Raw genomic sequence first — 18,757 nt, 5'->3', positions numbered from 1 at the left:
CTACGATTTTACCTTTTCCTCTTTCTCTCTCGGTGCTTCACATAGTTTCCTAATGTACATCATGGAGAGATATGTGGCTAAACAGAAATGGATTAATTAGTGATGAAGTTATAACTAAACCCCTAAACAGGACTCCCAAGAAGAGGAAGCAACAGAAACTGAAATCAACTTTCTGTTAAGATGGGGTTAGATATAAAATCTGAGGATTCACTGGAGGGCATATTTCTTTGTAGGATCATGGAGGATTGCCTGACCCTGGGAGCTGCATCTCTATAAAGAGGCAACAGAGGAAAGCAGCAAAAAAGGACAGAAGAGAGAGAAAGCAAGAGCCACTGAGGATAGTGTATACTTGATCAGCAGGTAGAAGGCCGAACACTGGCTAAATCTCCCTTATGCACATGAAGTCTTGACAGAATTGCTACAGGGATGCTGGGAAACCCCCAAACAAATTATTGCAACGGTGTGACAGCCACCAGAAGGAGAGGCTACCTACTGCAAGAGCCTGTGGGAAGAGAGATGGTCATGGGCAGGCCTGATGCACAGACTTGGCAGAAAGCCTTACACCGGAGCCAGGCTAAAACTGTCTCCAAGTTTCTAAGCAGTGCACAGGGCACCACTTTTGAGCACATAGCTCCGTTTGGGATCTGATAAATCCACTTCTGATCTTTCTGTCTCCTGTAGCCTTACGAGGAACGTAATTTTGCAATGACAGCCCAGCTGTCCATCTGGCCGATAAATAGAAAGTTTCCTGTTCAGGTCTTTATTCTTGCTTTGGAGGCACATGAGAAAAGCAACAATGGTGACTTTGGGTGCTAAAAAGGAGCAGAAAAATGGAGAGAAATGTATCTGTGTGACAGTGTACGTTAAAAGGTCTGAATGGGCAGATAAGCAGGGGTATACAATATTGTCTCCTACTGTGGACTAGGGAGCTCAGGGGATTTTCTACAAGTAGTGGCAGCAGGCAGCTTTCCTGACTAGAGTTGAAGGACCAGGGTTTCCACAGCCCTGAGATTCACCACAAGAAGTTAATTGACAAAAAAGGGAAATAGCATTAAAGTAAGCAAAAGTTTGGATCTGAAATGAAGGACAGTCCCTGAGAAGGTAAGACAAACACTCATAGTGGAAAGCAAAAAGACGGCAGCACCAAAAGACCGTACTTTATCATAGACATGGAAGAAACGCACACTGGGCAGCATGGCTTTTCTGGGGAAGGCCTGGGTCAACATCTGCCGTGACAGGTTCTCCAAGGGTTGTATAAAGGCCTTTCTCTTCCCAGTGCAGTCCCTAAGGGCTTGAGTCTCTCCTCACACCAGTTTCACAGCAGAGCAACTCCAGGAACTGAATCTCATGTTCATCAGCATAAATTACAGGAGAGCCAGGCACTTCAGTAGAAATGGGAAACGTTCCACCAAACCCGACGTCTAATTTGCCTGTAGCAGTGGGAGGAACGTGCAATTTTCCTTTACCCATAGGATTTGATATGTCCAGCAGAGAGATTAAATAATTTTCTGGACCCAGTGGGAAACACCTCTCTGTGCTGAAGAGAGAAGCGAGATGAAATCAGAGATGTCCAAACAAACATTTCTCAGCAGTTAATCTAACAGAGCTGGCTGCGTATGTACGTAGCCCAGGAGCCAGCGATAGAGTGCAATGCCTAGTTCAGATCTGGTTCACGTCACGGACCAGTGAAAAATAGCTTCACCCCCCCGCTGGAGAAATCTCAGAAATGGGTGCAAAATTCCCAGGGAAAAAAGGTCTCTTAGTGACAACTAGTCGTTATAATGCAGTGATCCTTATTGCTTGTCTCAGCAGGAGACTGGTTGCGTCAAGAGTGTAAATGATCCCTTGGAGAAGGGACAACTTTATGTCTCTTCAATTGAGATGGGCCGGACCAAAATGGGTGCAAAACCCATTGCTGTCCGCTGTCACTTTTCTCTGGGTTACCCGTAACATCGGTCACAGTCAGAGTCACTACGCACTTCTACGTTGCAATGTTCATCTAAAAACATACCAGAGAACGTCCTGCAGGGACTAGAAAGCAAGAGGGGCTTGAACTTACCAGCTTGGACTCATAGAGCTGTACGTTTTTGCCAAAGAACCTGTGAGGTAGAGGCATCGAAGATAATATCCCATGCTGGGCTTGATATGAGCTTTGAACTTTGTCATCTGCTGCTGATTTGCTAGTACCAGGCAAGTCCTCTTTCCCGGGGGATGGATACCTAGGCGATTCTGAGCAGCCTGGAGACAAGACTTTCTTCAGCGATAAATATCTGACTGATGACATCTCCCTGCTCGGTGACGAGTGCCTCACAGGGGAGACTTCTCCTTCTGGTGGAAGGTATGTTCTTGGGGACAGCTCTCTTCTAGGGGAAAGATGCCTGCTGGGCGACAGCTCAAGTCTTGGTGACACACATCTCAGTGGAGATGCCTCCCTCCTGGGAGAGACACGCTGGCAAGGAGACAACCCTCTCCCTGGAGACAGGCACCTTAGAGAAGACAGTTCTCCAGTTGGTGAAAACCGTTTCGGTGAAGTTTCATTTTTGGTTAGTAGGTGCTTTCTCGCTAGCATTGGTCTGCTGCTGCCACCACCTCTGCCGGAGTCCTGGCTCGGAGACCACCTTTTTCTTGGGGAGGTGTCTTTTGAGGTTGACAGGTCCATAACTAAGGACATCTGTGGCCTTGTGACAGACTCTCTTTCAGCAGAAGCCAATTGTTCAGTGGAGGTCAAAGCTGGTCTGTGGAGACTCAAGAAGCTGTGGCACACAGCAATGTCACTGCTGTCTGCTGACCACTTTGTTTCCAGCCCTGAGGAGGAGGCCTGCTGGGCTTCACCTATTTTTTGGCTGCTGGAAACTGTTTCTTGGGATAAGGACAATGTTATTTCGGTGCCTTCCTCTTGAGAAGATGGGGAGCCACCTGAAGAGTGCATTGGGAGGGTGGTGTGTTTGCCTTCTGGCAACTTTAAAGGTGGCTCATCTTGGCTCTCCTCTTCCTCCTCATCTTCCTCATCTTCATTGTCATCATCATCGTCAGATTCCTCTAGGTCTGAAAACTGGTGTTCCTCAATTGGCTCAGATCCCTCCCGCCCCTCAGAGTCCTGGAATAGGTCTTCACTGGTTCCTGAAGGGATGGGCAAACACAAAACAGAGAGTGTAAAACACAGATACAAGGACTATTTTTATGCTAAATCTGCTGAAACGTTCTGAGGGTACAAGAGAACAGAGGACCTGGCGATTTCCTAGAACCGATCGTCTCGTGCTTTGAAGCCTGAAGTCTTGTGATCTGTGCCAACTTCACCCCTGACGATCCCAGTAGATCGCAGCAGATCCCACCATTGGGCCCTCCCGCTCTACCCTAGTTTTGTTCCAGCCATTGCTCTGTCAACACGCGCAGCCATCAGTCCCTGCTCCTACTGTACACCACCACGCACCCTGCCTGTCTTTCTCTAGAAATGCAAAAAAAGGCTCTTAACAGATGAGAACAGTAACACTATCATCCTTTGGTGGTCTTGTTATGACTATTTGTTGCAAATGGTGCCTACAAAATATCTACAGCTGCCAAAGTACGAGAAAGTTGCTGGGATGACTGCTGCCATCCTCCACACGTTGGGCTTTTTCCTGCCTACTTGCCTGACAGTTAAACATTAGCAAGACAGGGCTTTTGTTAAAAAGCAAAGCATTGGGTTGAATAAACCTCTGTGTTATTTTCCCCTATTTTGAATAATTCTAGCTACGATGCAGAGGCTTCCTTGTGGCGGAGGTTTTTTTGCTGTCTGTCTGTGGAAGGCCTTGCACAGGGATGCTTTGCTAATGAGAGCTTGTAAACAGTGAGGCGTATACAAAAAGGCAATCTAAAGGATCCGAAATGTACCTGCGGGTAAAAAATACAGCATCCCTCTTCTACTCTAAGGGCCAGCAGAAGCCGTTCTGAGATCAGTACCAAGTTGCTCTGCCCTGCCCTGAGAACAAGCTGCGTTCCCCCGTGCCGGGTGTGCAGCCATCCTGGCAGAAATGCAAGCTCAGCCTGAAGAGGTCCATCGGGAACAGCCGCTGGATGTCACTGTAGCTCAACAAAAGTGTGCCGTCAGGAGGCTTTCCCTCAAGTCCCCACTGTTCTGGAGGGGCTAATAAAATACCAGTTTCTCAAACTCTGCGCCAAGATGATAGGACACGCTTGGTCCCTGGCTTTGGAAGGAGAGTGCCTGGATGCTGCTTTGAGACCTGCGTGAAGCCAGGTAACTAACTGCAGCACCGCTGGCTTCTTTTCGCTGTCAGTTCAGCCTAGGACACTGTTTCTCCTCTGATGAACACTGAAACCGTTTTCCATTTAGAGCTGCCATCTGTCAGCAGGACGAGCCGGAGGGGAAATTAAACGGCGCTAACGCTGAGGCTGGACCACACCTGCCGGCAGCAGGCGGGGTGGTTTCCAGAAGAGGACATGGCCACACAGCGAGAATGCACTGTCATCTATGGATAAAAAGTCCAATTTTGTTTTCTTTGAATAACAGGACCTTACTACTAAATGCTCATGAAGTATTTGGCATTACCAGTGAAATAAGACGTGTTTCACCATGGCTGATTATCCATCCAAGAGTCAGCCTGAAATGCATTTCATTTGCTCCCCACCCCGTTTCTAGTCCATAAAACGAGACCTACTGCAAACCTCACACAGCACCCAGCCGTAGTCAGCAGCTCTCCACCAAGAGGCTGACTTGCATTGTGAAATGCTTGTAGAATGATGGTGTTTCCTGGACCCGGGATCCAGTGGTGGTTTGTTTGCAAACTCCCAGAGGAACTGAGTTAAGAACAAATATTATTCCAAATGACCAGTTCTTCCAGCTGTAGAGTGAACTGTACATATTTCTTGCTTGGAAAAGGAATGGATTTCACTAGTCATAGAGTCATAGATTCATAGTATCATAGTATCATAGAATGGTTTGGGTTGGAAGAGACCTTAAAGATCATCCAGTCATCCCGTGCCACCCCCTGCCCTGGGCAGGGACACCTCCCACCAGCCCAGGTTGCTCCAAGCCCCGGCCAACCTGTCCTTGAACCCCTCCAGGGATGGGGCAGCCACAGCTTCTCTGGGCAACCTGGGCCAGGGGCTCACCACCCTCACAGCAAAGAACTTCTTTCTCCCCTCTTTCAGTTTGATACCGTTCCCCCTCATCCTATGGCTCCCCTCCCTGATCCAGAGTCCCTCCCCAGCTTTCCTGGAGCCCCTTCAGGTACCAGAAGGCCGCTATAAGGTCTCCCTGGAGCCTTCTCTTCTCCAGGCTGAACACCGCCAAATCTCTCAGCCGGTCCTCACAGCAGAGGGGCTCCAGCCATCAGACCATCTTTGTGGCCTCCTCTGGACCTGCTCTGGGTCCCTGTCTCTGGTTTCAGGGTTTGACATCTATGGGCTTCAGGATGGGCAGGGAGCTATAGCCTTGGCCTCCACTGCGTGCCTCCGAGAGCCTTGTCCTGTGTGGACTCCTTTTTTGGTCCCAGTCACACAATGGACAAGCGCTGGCCAGGACAGAGCGCGAGGTCAGAAGTATGGAGTGAGGGAAATGTGAAACCAGCTCCGCACTGGGGAGTTGTTTGCATTTGCCACCAAGGGAAACATTCGAGTGAGTCCTGGGACAGCCCAAAGGGAATTTGCTTTGGCCTCCTAACATGGTCCCTGCAGCAGAGAGAGCTCAGACCTGAGCCCTGGCTTCTTCCAACTGAAACGCATTCTGCTGAGCTAAGAGGCAGAGAAAGCACAAGTCAGGAGAAGACAGAGGGAGGGATAGATGGAGGAAGGAAGGAGAGAGGAAGCGAGTGAAAATGTGCCCTGTTGACATCTTTGTCCGAGGGCTGCATTTCATTACGCGTGTGTAATTCTAACGTTAGTCTACCAACCTGGTGCAATCACACCAGGCAAAAGCAATGCAGGATTGAAGAATTATACTCCAATCTCCTTTTATAGTAACACCCCTTACTTTCTCCTGCCCCTTAAATAGAAATAAAAACAATCAAGTGAAATGCAACTCCAGTTTGAAATAATCCAGGGAGTTTTAGGAACTGCTGCTCCCTCCCTGCCTGCCCCCAAAGGAAAGCACGGCAATCTTGCTGCGCTGATTTGTGTCACATGGAAATAGTAATCTTTTTTATTTCTTTTTTATTTTAATTAAAATTGCCCTTGCTAGGCTCTGTTCTGAGCCTCTTCGCCAAGAAGAGAGAAGACACGCTGTGGTTACACAAGGGAAGGCTCTTTGCAACCCCCTGCTCTGAGAACAGGGATGCGTGGTACAGCTGTGATCTCTGATTCCTCATGCACCTTTCTGCCATTTTTATGTTATTTTCTCATCCATCCAAATAGCCCCAACCATTGCAGCACAAGATACAATTTTCTGACCATCTTCTGACCATCTATTTAGCATTTACTTGGCATTTGTGAGCAACGGGCCTCCTTACTCGAGAGGCAGAATATTTGAAATTTCAGCAGAAGCCCAGTGTTAGCTTTAACCAGGTGAAAAAGAAGCTGGAAGGAAAGAAAGGAAATGTCCTCTGACACCACACCTTCCCGTTTTCACCTTTCTGCATTCCTTCCCGGCAGACTGACCCCTTTACAGCAACACAAATGGTCTTCATCAATGGGAGGAAATGGGGACGGTATATTTGTTGTAATTTTAAAATTACATGGATTGTTTGCATAAGGCACTAAAGTCCAGACAGCGCAACACATTCCGGCGAGCAGCCGCACAGCCAAGGCCAACAATGGGAGAGGAGTCCCTTCCAAAAGCTGATGGGTTCCTGTCCTCTGCAGTCCAGGTAGGGCTCAGCAGGTGCCCAACCACCATGTGTTCAGCCACAAGCCGACTGGGACCAATGATTTAACGATGGCCAAGAAAAAAAAGGTCCCCCAGCTGATGGTCCCATCCTTTCCCCTGAGCGCTCTCACAGCTGGCCTGGGGATGCAAGGCAGACCTTTCTGGGGCTTTTCTTTAGATTTACTCTTTCCACGAGGCCAAAGGCTGAGACAAGCTCAGCCTCATCACCTGCCAGACCTTCATTCTCGGAAGCAGAGTGCTCCCATCAGCGGGCTTTCACACTGCTCGCACAACACGCCGCTGAGTGCACTACTATTAACCCTGTACGAGCCCAGGGATGAATGACTGAAGGAAACCATGAATGAAAACATACCCTGGACTGGGGAAGTGAACCCTTGCGGCTCTGTCCTCAGAAGCCTGCAATTACACGTAACATAAATAGGACTTCTGATTTGCAGGTTTTTCAAGAGCAACACTCAATTAATATGATTCATTAGTTCTAATTGATAATAATGGAAAGGTTTGAAATAACAGTTGTTCTTTTCAGAGTCATGCAACCAACATTTCAGGAGCCACTTTCCTCTTTCCCTATCTAGCTTTGATCAGCAGAAGTATCAGCGATGGGTGGTATAAGAGCAGGGAGCGATTTCTGGAGACCATCAGCTAATCAGTTATTTTAAGTGAGTTCCTGGGCTGAAGGAGTTCTCCAGCAACCAGCAACCCCACACGGGAGCAGCCTCCTGCTGCTCACATCACACCAACGATTTTCCCTTGGGGCAGCTACTGCAAAACCCCCAACTAGGTTTTCTTTTGGCCGTGCCCTCCTTTGGAAAGGCCACGGCCAAGTACAGCATGTCTCTGCCCGATCGAAAGGTTGCTCTGAAGAGCTGGAGAAAAGCAGATTTAAAAGGAAGAAAGCCATTCCTTGAGGCGGAGCGGCACACTGTTGGCCACGTCAGGTGTCCTTAGCCTTGGTTAGATGTTTATTCGGCGTGGCCTGGGAGAGCCCTTTGTCCATCCCTGTACGTGCCAGGAAAGGCAGTGTGGAAGGGGGCACAGGTGTCTGATAGTGCCATAGCACTTCTTTTTTCTCCCATGTCCTCATCCCCTGACTGTCCAGGTGACTACACCTGGCCTGAATCAGAACCCAAGCCTGAAAAGGCATGGAACCACTGCACTGGGGGATGACTGAGGTTTGGGACTGGTTAACCAGTGGGACGTCTCAGATATAATAGAATCATAGCATCATCTAGGTTGGAAGGGACCTTTAAGATCATCGAGTCCAACCATCCACCTAACTCTGACAAAACCACCGTTAACCCATGTCCCTCAGCACCACGTCTACCTGGGTTTTAAATACCTCCAGGGACGGTGATTCCACCACTTCCCCGGGCAGCCTGTTCCAAAGTTTGATAATCCTTTCTGTAAAGACATTTTTTCCTTATATTCAATCTAAACATCCCCTGGCGCAACTTGAAGCCATTTCCTCTTGTTCTATCGTTTGTTACGGGTTCTCTGCTGGCAAGTTGAGCCGTGGTCTGTTCAAGTCAAGGACAGTCGCACCAGCCCTCCAAGTCATATTTGTCCCAGGACAGTGACACAAGTCCTGCAGCCCCACCGGATTGCTCTGCAACTGCACCTCTGTGCCACCAAAACAGGGTGGCCACATCCGACCTCCTCTGCAGGAACGGTCCCAGGACCACGCTAATTCCCAAACTGTGCTCAGCGTTTATTTGATGTGTAGTAGATGGCCTGAACCACAGCTGCCTTGCTGATCGCTGCTGCAGTTCAAGTTGAGATGATGGCCTGCAAATGTCTCCAGCACAGTTTAATTAACCAGCGTGGAGATACCCCAAGGATGCAGCACACTGCGGGGGACAGAATTTCTGAGACTCAATACCCAGAAGCTGAGACTCAAAGCACCACAGAGGGTGCCAGTGGCCAGGGCTGCCTGTCAGGCACAGCCTGCCAGCCCCCTGAACCACCCGGACCACGAGCCCCCTTTGCCGTATGAAGGGCTGCCGCCTGCATCAGAGCAACCCCCTCCCCACCAGGGGCTGCGCAGGGAAACACTTTGTGATTTTTAATTACCTATGAAGCAGGAAGCATGTGGCACTGCCCCTGTCCCCAGAACCAGCCACTTTCCCAATAAAACCTCTGATAGACTCGACCTCAGCAGGGGACCAGGGTGATAAGCGCTGTTTGTTGTTCCTGCCGAGTTAACATTCCCTGGCTCACAGCGCCGTCTCCAGAACTTGCTCAGCTGATGTTCACTTTATAAAAATAACCGTGGCGCCATGTGTTTTATGAAGTTCATTTTAACCCATTGTCAACAAACCCTTGCGGGCTGTGGCAGAATGAATCCCAGGGATGGGGGAATCAAAATTGTTTGGGGTGAGACAGGGGGTGAAACAGGAGAAAAAATGCTAAAGACAGCCACAAGAGCTGCTTTCATACTGGGATTTCTGGGGTGGCAGCCAGGAAGGGTCAATGGTGTCACGACCAGCCTGCAACGCAATGCAAACAGAGAACACCACCCTGCTCTGTGGCACGACATGTTTTATCCAGGAATAAACACACTGCGACACGGGCAGACCTGTGCCCCCAGAGCCTCTCTTCCTGCCACAGCTGGGATGTGCAGCGTTTCCTATAAATGTAAACGACCCACTGAACGCAGATGCAGGTGACCCAAAATTTCGTGGGGACTGGAGATCTGCTACCCCTACGGCTTCTTCCCCATCAGTCCTGTGCTGTGGCTCCAGCCCTGAGTACTCAGGGTCTTGCTAAAGGAAACAGAATAACAATCGTAAAAACATCTAACTGTTCCCTGGAGACACATAACCTAACCCTTCACAGCTGTCGGAGCGCAGCCTCCAATAATTTGGGTAAAATACCTTTTTCTAGCTCAAACAACTAAGTATACATGAGACTTCCCCGTGTTCCTTCATCTCCCAGCTGGGAGATCTTCCTCCCCTTTCCCTCAACATTTCTGATGGAGACAGGAGTGATTATGGTCACCACACTCCTGCCTGATGCTGCCCAGCCTCCCAGGAGGAGCTCTACTTCTCGGGATGACTTCAGGGAAATTCAGCTGCAGATACTATAAATCAGGGCGGAAATTACTAAATAAGAGAGTCATGCGTCCTCAAAGAACAGACAGATTCCTGAATTTACAGAGCCTTGGACAGACTTTGTGTGTGTGTTTGTGCATAAGTAGATGAAAGAAATAAGCAGGTGAGTCAGGGTAAATGTATCTTCTTGTAAAGCACTCAGAATAATGCCATTAAATGTCAAAGCACCATGTTATTTTAGTTTTGCTGGCTCCTTCCCTACTGAGAAATCTTCCAGATCATTTCTGACCTGGGTGATTCACCTTCATCCTACACGTGGAAAAGACCCGTGAGAGTGAGAGACGAGGGAAGCAGCTGCCCCCATGCTGATGACACCCCATGCTGGTCTGCTGAGGTCTCCAGCAGTGGGGCAAGGTCCAGGCTGGGTCTGCCCACGGAGGTGGGAGCAGCTCCTGCATGCGCCAGTCCCTCCAGATGCAGCCCAGGTTTGCACTGGTAATTTGGAGTCTCCTGGGATCAGCCAAATACAGTAAGATGGGCAGGTCCCTAGATGATCCTTGTGGAAAAGTCTTTCTCTGGCAGCCCTTTCAGGAGGAAGGTATCTCCGAAGCACTAATACTGCTGTATTGCCAGAGCACATCCCCTCTGCAAGAACATCACCACAGCCTGCACAGGCCACGCACTGAAGGGTCACCCCCGCACTCAGCCTCAGCACTCCAGCTCCAGTAAAACGTGTTGTCAGGTCCCAACCAGGGGTTCCAGGACTGATTTTTCTCCTTCACCCACCAGATTGTTCTTGCAGCAGCAAAGTAAGGGGTCACAGCCTCAGGCAATGCATCCTCGGGGTGGGGGGTCTCATTTTGCTGCTGCAGAGACTCCCTCTATGGACAGGAGAGACCCAGGCCAAAGCACAGCAGTCAGGCTGCCAAATTCCCCACTAGAGATACCACAAAATACCAAGAAGAACCTTCTCACGCCACAGATCCACTATTTATTATTACGTGTGTAGCCCACACGCAGAGCGCGGGGCCAAAGCAGGATGCTCCCTACTCGTCCATTTACTTCTGCCTCTGACTGCAGCCAGACAAAATACTTCAGCCAAACAGGCAAAACACCCAGCAGGGAGACACAGGCCCACACACTGTCCCAGGGATGCACCATCCCAGGACGGCCCCGTAACCCACCCCATGCAAGCAGAAATCCCTCCTTGGGTGCTGGAAGGAGCCTGGGGCAAACAAACTGCTCCACATAGAATGATAGAATCATGGAATCATAGGGTTGGAAGGGACCTCTGGAGATCACCCAGTCCAACCCTCTGCCAGAGCAGGGTCACCCACAGCAGGTGGCACAGGAACGCCTCCAGGCGGGGTTGGAATGTCTCCAGAGACGGAGACTCCCCCACCTCTCTGGGCAGCCTGTGCCAGGGCTCTGCCACCCTCACAGCAAAGAGGTTCCTCCTCATGTTTAGGTGGAATTTCCCATGGTCAAGTTTGTGCCCATTACCTCTTGTCCTGTCACTGGGCACCACTGAAAAGACCCTGAAAGGATCATCTTTGAAAAAAAGCCTGAAAGATCATCTTTGAAAGGATGATCTGTGGAGAACGTCTCCTGCCTGAACAGATATTGCCCTCTGTTAGCAGCAATAGCAGGTTTATAATGTGAAAGATTTTACCTTCTTCGGCTTCCAGATCCACCAGTGAAGATACCAACACGCCCATCTCCTGACATTTTTTGCTGTGGGCCTTTGACTTCATGTGTTTAGTCAGATTCCCTGAAAAGAAGCAGAAAACATATTTTGGTTAATATGGCTCTTTTTTTTTTCTTTTTTTTTTTTCCATTTTGCAAGCTCAGCAGTAACAAGTTAATAATTTGGCTCTAAACCAGACCAAGGAGGCCTCTGACTCTCCCCATTGCACTCTCTCACTATCCATTGCAAATACCCCATGACGCAAGGCTGTCCTCCCTTTTGTTCCTTTGCTGCTGCACCGGGGTGGAAGAGGATGTGCTGGTGGGGTTGTGCGGCTTTGCAGGTGTTGTGCAACCTGAAAAGACAGTTGGGGTACACATCGGGGTTTGGGGGGGATGAAAATTCCTGGATTGCTTTCAGCTGTGATGATGCAGCAAAGGAAAATGGTAGGGAAGAGAAACACACCTCAATCCATCATCACCTCCCACCTCATCCCAGCACACAGGGGCCACCCGCCTGGAGGTGAGGAGCTCCTTCACACCACAGGGCAGACTGGTACTGAGTGCTCGAGAGGACAGAAATGGGGAAGAATCCTACAGTCACCCTCCTCCCCCCAGCAGGGTGGCTCAGATGCTCTGAGTGCCAGGCAAAAGTTCTCAGCTCCCTGGAACAGGGGGAGTCATGGATCCCCTCGGAAGTCCGGCAGCACTGAGAAAACCTGCTGAGCACTAACGAGCGTTCCTCGTTAGTGCCAGGGTGGAAAGAGCAGCGCCTGCAAGGGGGAATCCGGGATGTGGGGGGCCGTGGTCGCTGCTCTGAGACAGTGGGATGGCATTACTCACGGGCATGCCAGACTCACAGGACATCTCTCTAATTCTAACTCCCCAATTACAGGCAGGTTGATCAGGCAGTTATTAACCCTACTTATATCCAAGGGAAACGCTGAACACAGGGTAACCTTTGGCGGGGGGAGGGCGGGGGAAGGTAGGTAGGTGGAACAGCCACAAAAATAAAGGGTAGGAGAAATAAAGAAAAAACAATCCCGTTTTTCCCTTTCCTCTCCCACACCTCTTTATGGGCCGAGCTGATGATGAGAAGAAACCTGGGCCCTTGCTGAAGCTCCATCAAGGGCTGTGTAATATCCCAGCACAGCCCAGGAGCTGGTTGGACCCTCCAAACTCACTTGCAGCAACGTGATGTGCCACCAGCCCTCCTGCTAGCTAACGCTGGAGAGTCGTGCTGAACACAAGGCTTTTTTTTTCCTCACCGCAATTAAAAAAAAAAAAAAAAAAAAAAGAGGAAAAAATGAATTCTCACACTTTATTATAACCTTCAGCTGAGGACTGAGGTCCCTCAGCTGGTATCCTGCAATCCACAGAGTCCCCTGGTCCCTGAACTGGGTGGGAGTATAGAGGGCCTCTATCAACCTCTCCTCCCGCTGCTCTGGATAGTATAAATAAATAAGCAACTATTCATTGGAGCAGAGAATTACCCGTGACGCCCTCACAACTCAGAAGAGTGCCATAACCATCTAGCTACCAAGTTAGTTTCTCTTTAGCCCTTGAATTATTTATTTAGCCCATTTTATACAAAATGGAATAGCTCCAACAGGAAAGACCAAGAGAGACAAAGGCTGACTATATATCCTTGTGTATCTGGCACCCATCTAGGATGTGGATTCAAAGGATATTTAATAATTTAAATGCAGCAAAACAGCTTCAGTAAGAGAGATTTATTATTTTTAAACTTCATGCCTAAATACCCTTAGCCCCATGGTTAGGACACTCAGGTTTCAGGATGAGGCCAACTTGGCTCAGGTCCTTGCTCCAAATCAGACCTCTCTTTCTCCACTTTGGCCCAGGAGTTTTGTTGTGGGCCCAAAGACACCCAGTCAGACCAGAGCATGCTCTCATGGACACCTCTGGTTCCAGTGAATCACCATTGTTTTAAAGTGAAAAACTGTTTTACCGAAAACTATCCAACGAGTCCAAATTGTGGCCTCATGGAACTGGAATTTAATTTTGGACCTAACTAGCAAAAAGACAAACTGACTCAGTCTGTTGAAATCAAACCCTGCTGCTGCCTGTCCGTCACGGCACATCACATCTTGGCTGGCAAAAATGACCCATCTTTGCTCAGTTACCACACCAAAATCCCTAAATGGATTCCCTCCGGTGATAATGGACTCAGAAAATAAGCCCAAATAAATGCCTGGTGTGAGTAGGGGGTTAAAGTATGGTCTGTGGCACCCCAGGACTTGAGCTGTGATCTCCATGGTAGGAAGAGCGGGGAGAAGACATCCACCAGGCATTTTGGTGCTACCATTTCCCCAAAACAAACTTATATATTCCCTGTGCTACATGCGTCTGGCTTTGGCCAAACCAGGAGGGCATTACGTTAATTACTCAGGGTGCTGTTGAATGCGGTGTTTTGGGCAAGACCACAGCCACCCTGTGCTTGAGGGAAGGACTCTGGTCCTCGGAGGCACACAGCAGCCACCTCAGCCTCCTCAGGTGTCCGCAGGCTGTAATACACGCGGGTCCTTCCCCTGCCTCGGCCCCAGTGCTGTTCACAGGGAATGCAGACGCTCCCTTCTGCTGCCGCAGACCTGGGCAGGCACGGGGAGCCCATCTGCAGCCTGCAGCGCTCTGCCTGTCGCCTCCCCGCACCTCTGCTTTCACTCAGCTCCACCCTGCGCAACGGCTGGGGTTGACAAGCTCTGCCAGAAGCCATCAGCTTCACCTCCTTTCCTATTTTCTGTCACTGGAGGCAACTGTCCTTGTGCAAGGCAATGCCACGGCTTCTCCTCTCCCTTCCCCACCCAGGCTGTCTGCTGGAAGGCGCTGCGCAGGCACCGCTAAACCCCCCCGTGCGAATGTAAAATACCAAAGGACCAATTCATAGCAAGTGTTGCTTTCCTTCCCCTTTTACTTTCCATCTTCCTTCATCCTCATTTGGTCAGACCAGGCGGTACTCGCATGCGCCAAGGAACACGAGAAGCCTGCAAACTCCCAGCGCGAACCCCCCTGGTGCAGGGTCTACCCATGCACAGCACCCTGCAGGCACACCAAGAAGAAATTCCAACGAAATAGGGCTGCTGCTACCCTTTTAGGGAAGAGAGACTCAGTGGGCTGGATTCTCATCTGACCTAAGTTTGCAACATTTTAAGGAAATTAAAAGCTCGAGGCTTATTTACACGAGCTGAGAGGCTGAGTTATCATCTTGGGAGCAATTTGGAGGACAATGATATTTATCTTATCAGGGTTCTTCTTAGAGTTTGTGTTTTTAGACCCCTTAATTAATGCTGGCAGGATTAGATGCTAAAGTCCTTTGGCACATTTCCAGTGAAGGCAACACCTCTTCGCCCAAGTAAAAGCTGGATATGAATCCTACAATGAAGGATTCACAGCTACTTGTTGCCTTAGAGAGTTCTGGCTCCCAAGTTTTAAAAAAACAAACAAACCAACAAACAAAAAAACCCACAACAAAACCAACCCAGAAGCATTGCTTCCTTGGAAACAGTGAAAAAAAAACACACACTGGAAGGAGCAAGAGAGAAACTAGCAGGCGGGGAAGCTGGATTTAAGTAGCAGATCAGTTATATTGAATCCTAAACAGGTAAGTGGTCCTCACTAAGGATCGTTTACCAAAAATTTCCCAGATTTGAAAGAAAACTGGCTCCATCTACAATTCAGGAATCAGTGGAAACTGCGAGCCCACCCCAGCTGTTGCTGTACTGGAGGAGCGCAGGCAGTTTCAGCACAGCTCTCCCGAGACACCTGCTTAGAACCATGTATTCCCGGCTGCTTAAGCTTTTCTGATGTTGTGATGTCTTCTTCTGGATTTAAAGCAACTTAAACACGTGTGTTGTTTTGAGAAAGCCAAAACTCTAGTGCTCCAAAAGCACTTAAAGCGGCTTAATAGGTACTAGAAGTGATTTCCCATTTAAATTAAAACAGGGAAAATAATTTTTCAGAATATCCATTGCCATATTTTAAAGGTGGTGGAGTTGAAACGAAAAGTAAGGAACAGAAAAGGTAAGATTCCTGGAAAAATTATCCTATTCTTATTGGGCACGCACCATGCTTTCTATTTCTCCTATTAAATGTGAACAATTTGACAAGAAATACCCCAACAAATGACCAACTGCATGATCTCTGCGTCCAAAGTGATGCCGTGATACAAACATTGACAGATTTCCAGGACTTAAGCATTTTCACATTCCTCTTTTAAAATAATATACAAGGAGAGCAGAGCAGCAGACTCCCATTTTGCTGGGGGACGCACTCACACACAGAGACGCAGCAACAGGTCAATCCTCTTCATCCCAGATAAACCCTTGGAACAAGTTTTATGTGTGACTTCAGTAACGCACAGGCTTTGATTTAGGTATCTGCATAGATATAATGTCCCCAAGCGAGACTCTAGGAGAAGGAACGCTTTAATTTATGGAATTTATTGGGCAAAAGATTTAATTTTTAAAAATCTTTGTTATTATCTTTTAGACTTATTGACTTTAAGATTAAAGAAGAAAATTTGAACCTCGAGCCTGCCTGCCAGTATTGGTACAGGCCATAAAATATTAGCCATCTTCTGGATCAAGCCTATCAGCTTGCGTTAGCCAAAACCTAATCTTCCAGAAAGGTACCCAGGCTGGATTTGCAGATTTCAAAATATAGAGAATTAGCATATTTCCCATTGAGGCTTGTGCTGGGATTAATAGCTGCACTGTTTAAAAAAATAACAGTTAATATTTCCCTTGAATTTGCCAGTCTTTGACTTCCAGCCCTCGTTCCTTTTTTTTTTTTTTTCCCCCCTTTCCCTGGGAAGTTAAAGAGCCCTTTTGCTCGCAGCGTTTCGCCTCCTGTCTGGACCATGGGGCCGTTTTCTGTTCCCAGCGACGCGCCTCACGCCACATTGCAGAAGGGAGCGGGCAGCAAATTCCTGAGGATAACCCTGTCCTCATCCCAGCGGAGGTTTGGGACGTCCTGAGGAGCCGGGGGAACCAAAGCTTCCTCTCGGCAGTGGCTCCACGGGGATGCTCAGACCCTTTCCCTCGTCCCAGCCGCTAAGGAAGGGCCCCAGCATGCACAGGGTGCGGGGACATACTGCAAATCTCTGTATCAATCTGCCCTGCCATAACAGCAGTTAATTCTTTCAGAGCTTTCCGCCAGTTGGACCTGCTCTGTAGTTTCCAGAGGAGGCTTAGCAGAGCGCTGAGCCTGCTGGAGCAGTAATAATAATAAACTGTGCAGCCATAACCTTGCCTTTAAGGGCTGAGGGGGTAATGCATTTAATATATTAACATGTTCAATAACCTCAGTGCCTGTCATGTGCTGATTTAAGGAACTGCAAACTAATTTATTAAAGGAAGACTATGGCTGAGGACACGAGGAAGTCTGGTGTCTGGAAACAGTGAGAGGACTAGACTATCAAATGGATATCTTCAGCCAACAGGCACTGATGTCCTTTACACAAGCACCTTTTAAATTAATATGAAGCTCCTTCTCCCTTCTGACCTCTAAGCAGAGGCAGCGGCACGGACGCAGTGAGCTGCTCCACGCAGTTTCTCCAGAAATCTTAAGAAATCTTAAGCAATCAGGACGTGAGAGTCTGATGTGAGCCCGAACGAGAGCAGAAAATAGCTGTGGAAAAGGATAATGTCTGCACAGGAGGGGGATTAATGTGCCAACACTGACCCACATCCCCGGGTCACCCAAGAGAAGGAGGGAAGAAAGGGGCCGCGCTTCCCTCCAGGGTCTGGAGACGAGTGACAAGGGAAGGCTGGCGGTTCCCCTGTCCCCTCTGGGAAGGTGGTCAAGGGAAAAGCTCTCCCTGACCTTCCTGAAAGGGAAAATTATTAGACTGCAGCTTTTTCTTCGTTTCCTTCCTGGTAAGAAAACAACGAAGAAGCTCGCCTAACTTCTTTTAAACAACCTCTTGGAGGCCGCAGTAACAAACCTCTTAGGAGAGCGCTGCTGCAGTGGAGGTAGAGACACCTCATTAAAGAGGCACGTTTATATCTGGTCCAGAAACGTAAAATCAAATAAATCTTTACAAACCAAATTTCCAAGACTGCTGTTTCCATCAGCTAAGCGAGCACACAAAAATCTCACGGACTTGCTTTAAAATAATAAAAAAAAGAAAACATTTCCCTGCAGTTCTGTAACTCAAAGGAACAGCTTCGTTCACAGTGACAGAAATGCACAAAAAGCAGACAAACAGCATAATTAGTGAAAAGGGAAAAATATTTAAAGCTCTTTCTTTTGCAAAAGTTTTCCCAGTTCTTGGAACACAGATATGGATTTCCAGGGGTAAGGGGGGAGGTACATTTTAACCAGATAAAGATCCTCATTAAAAATAATAATAAAAAAAAAAAGGTTTAACTGCTTCCAGCCTCGTTGAGAGTTTAGAGCATTAGATCATGCTGGAGAGATCCACCACAGCCAAAATGAAGACAGCTCCACAGATATCCCCTTTGAGTTTACGCTGAAGGCTAAAATTAACTTTGGAAAGCTGATTTCGAAAAGAGCTTCAACTCAACTTATATTTTTGCAAGCGCAGCCCAGTAGCAAGAGCTCCAGCTTCTCCCTTCTGCAATCAACTGTGGTTGCAAAATTGCACCCCAGGAAGGAGGATCCTAATGAATCAGGGCACAAACAAACTTATTCTAGACGTCTGCAAAATAAGCTGCGAACCCCCCAGTTCTGCAAACCTCTGGTCGCACTCCATCACCAACCGCAATGATTCTGCGACCGTGATGATTTTATGAGCACCCAAAGCTGACCTTTTTCTCACCCTCCAAAAACTCTTCCAAAAGGTCCTTGTGTCTCCATCAGTAAAGCAAACAGCTTTTCCCCAAGCGCTGCAAAGTTACCCGGAGTACAAGCATGCCCACGGGACACAGCCAGGGCTCTGACTGTCACCCCCTTCCAGCAAAGCGCCATTTTCATGCGATTCCAAGTTACCATTGTGCAACTATTTGTCCTGAAATCGCTGCTTTGGGGAAGTTCTGCCCCCTCATGTATCCATAGGCAAACGGGTAGCTTTGCAATCAAATCCCAACAGCGGGGCGGTGTTTTTTGAAGGAAGCATTTCCATGCTGCCTTCCTCATGCAAGCTTCCTGCAAAGCTGAAGAAGGGAAGTCCCTTGGAGGCAAGAGCCTATTTGCAGAGCGCAACCGGCACAGTCAGTGCTGA

At 48.5% G+C, this 18,757-nt stretch overlaps 1 protein-coding gene across 8 annotated transcripts in view; it reads right to left on the bottom strand.

Annotated features, from left to right (window-relative positions):
• HIVEP3 (HIVEP zinc finger 3) overlaps positions 1–18,757 on the bottom strand; it is a 324,947-nt gene that overhangs the window by 7,032 nt on the left and 299,158 nt on the right. For all 8 annotated transcript variants that reach the window (XM_074563334.1, XM_074563333.1, XM_074563335.1 and 5 more), the window contains 2 exons: positions 11,543–11,641; positions 2,060–3,120 (listed from right to left, as the gene is read on the bottom strand). In XM_074563334.1, coding sequence (XP_074419435.1) covers positions 2,060–3,120; positions 11,543–11,641 — 1,160 coding nt within the window. The remainder of the gene's footprint in view (positions 1–2,059; positions 3,121–11,542; positions 11,642–18,757) is intronic.

This window comes from Larus michahellis, chromosome 19, assembly GCF_964199755.1.
Source record: "Larus michahellis chromosome 19, bLarMic1.1, whole genome shotgun sequence".
NCBI classification, from domain to species: Eukaryota; Metazoa; Chordata; class Aves; order Charadriiformes; family Laridae; genus Larus; species Larus michahellis.
Note: the sequence above shows the minus strand (reverse complement) of the source record. Positions and strands in the feature narration are given on the sequence as shown.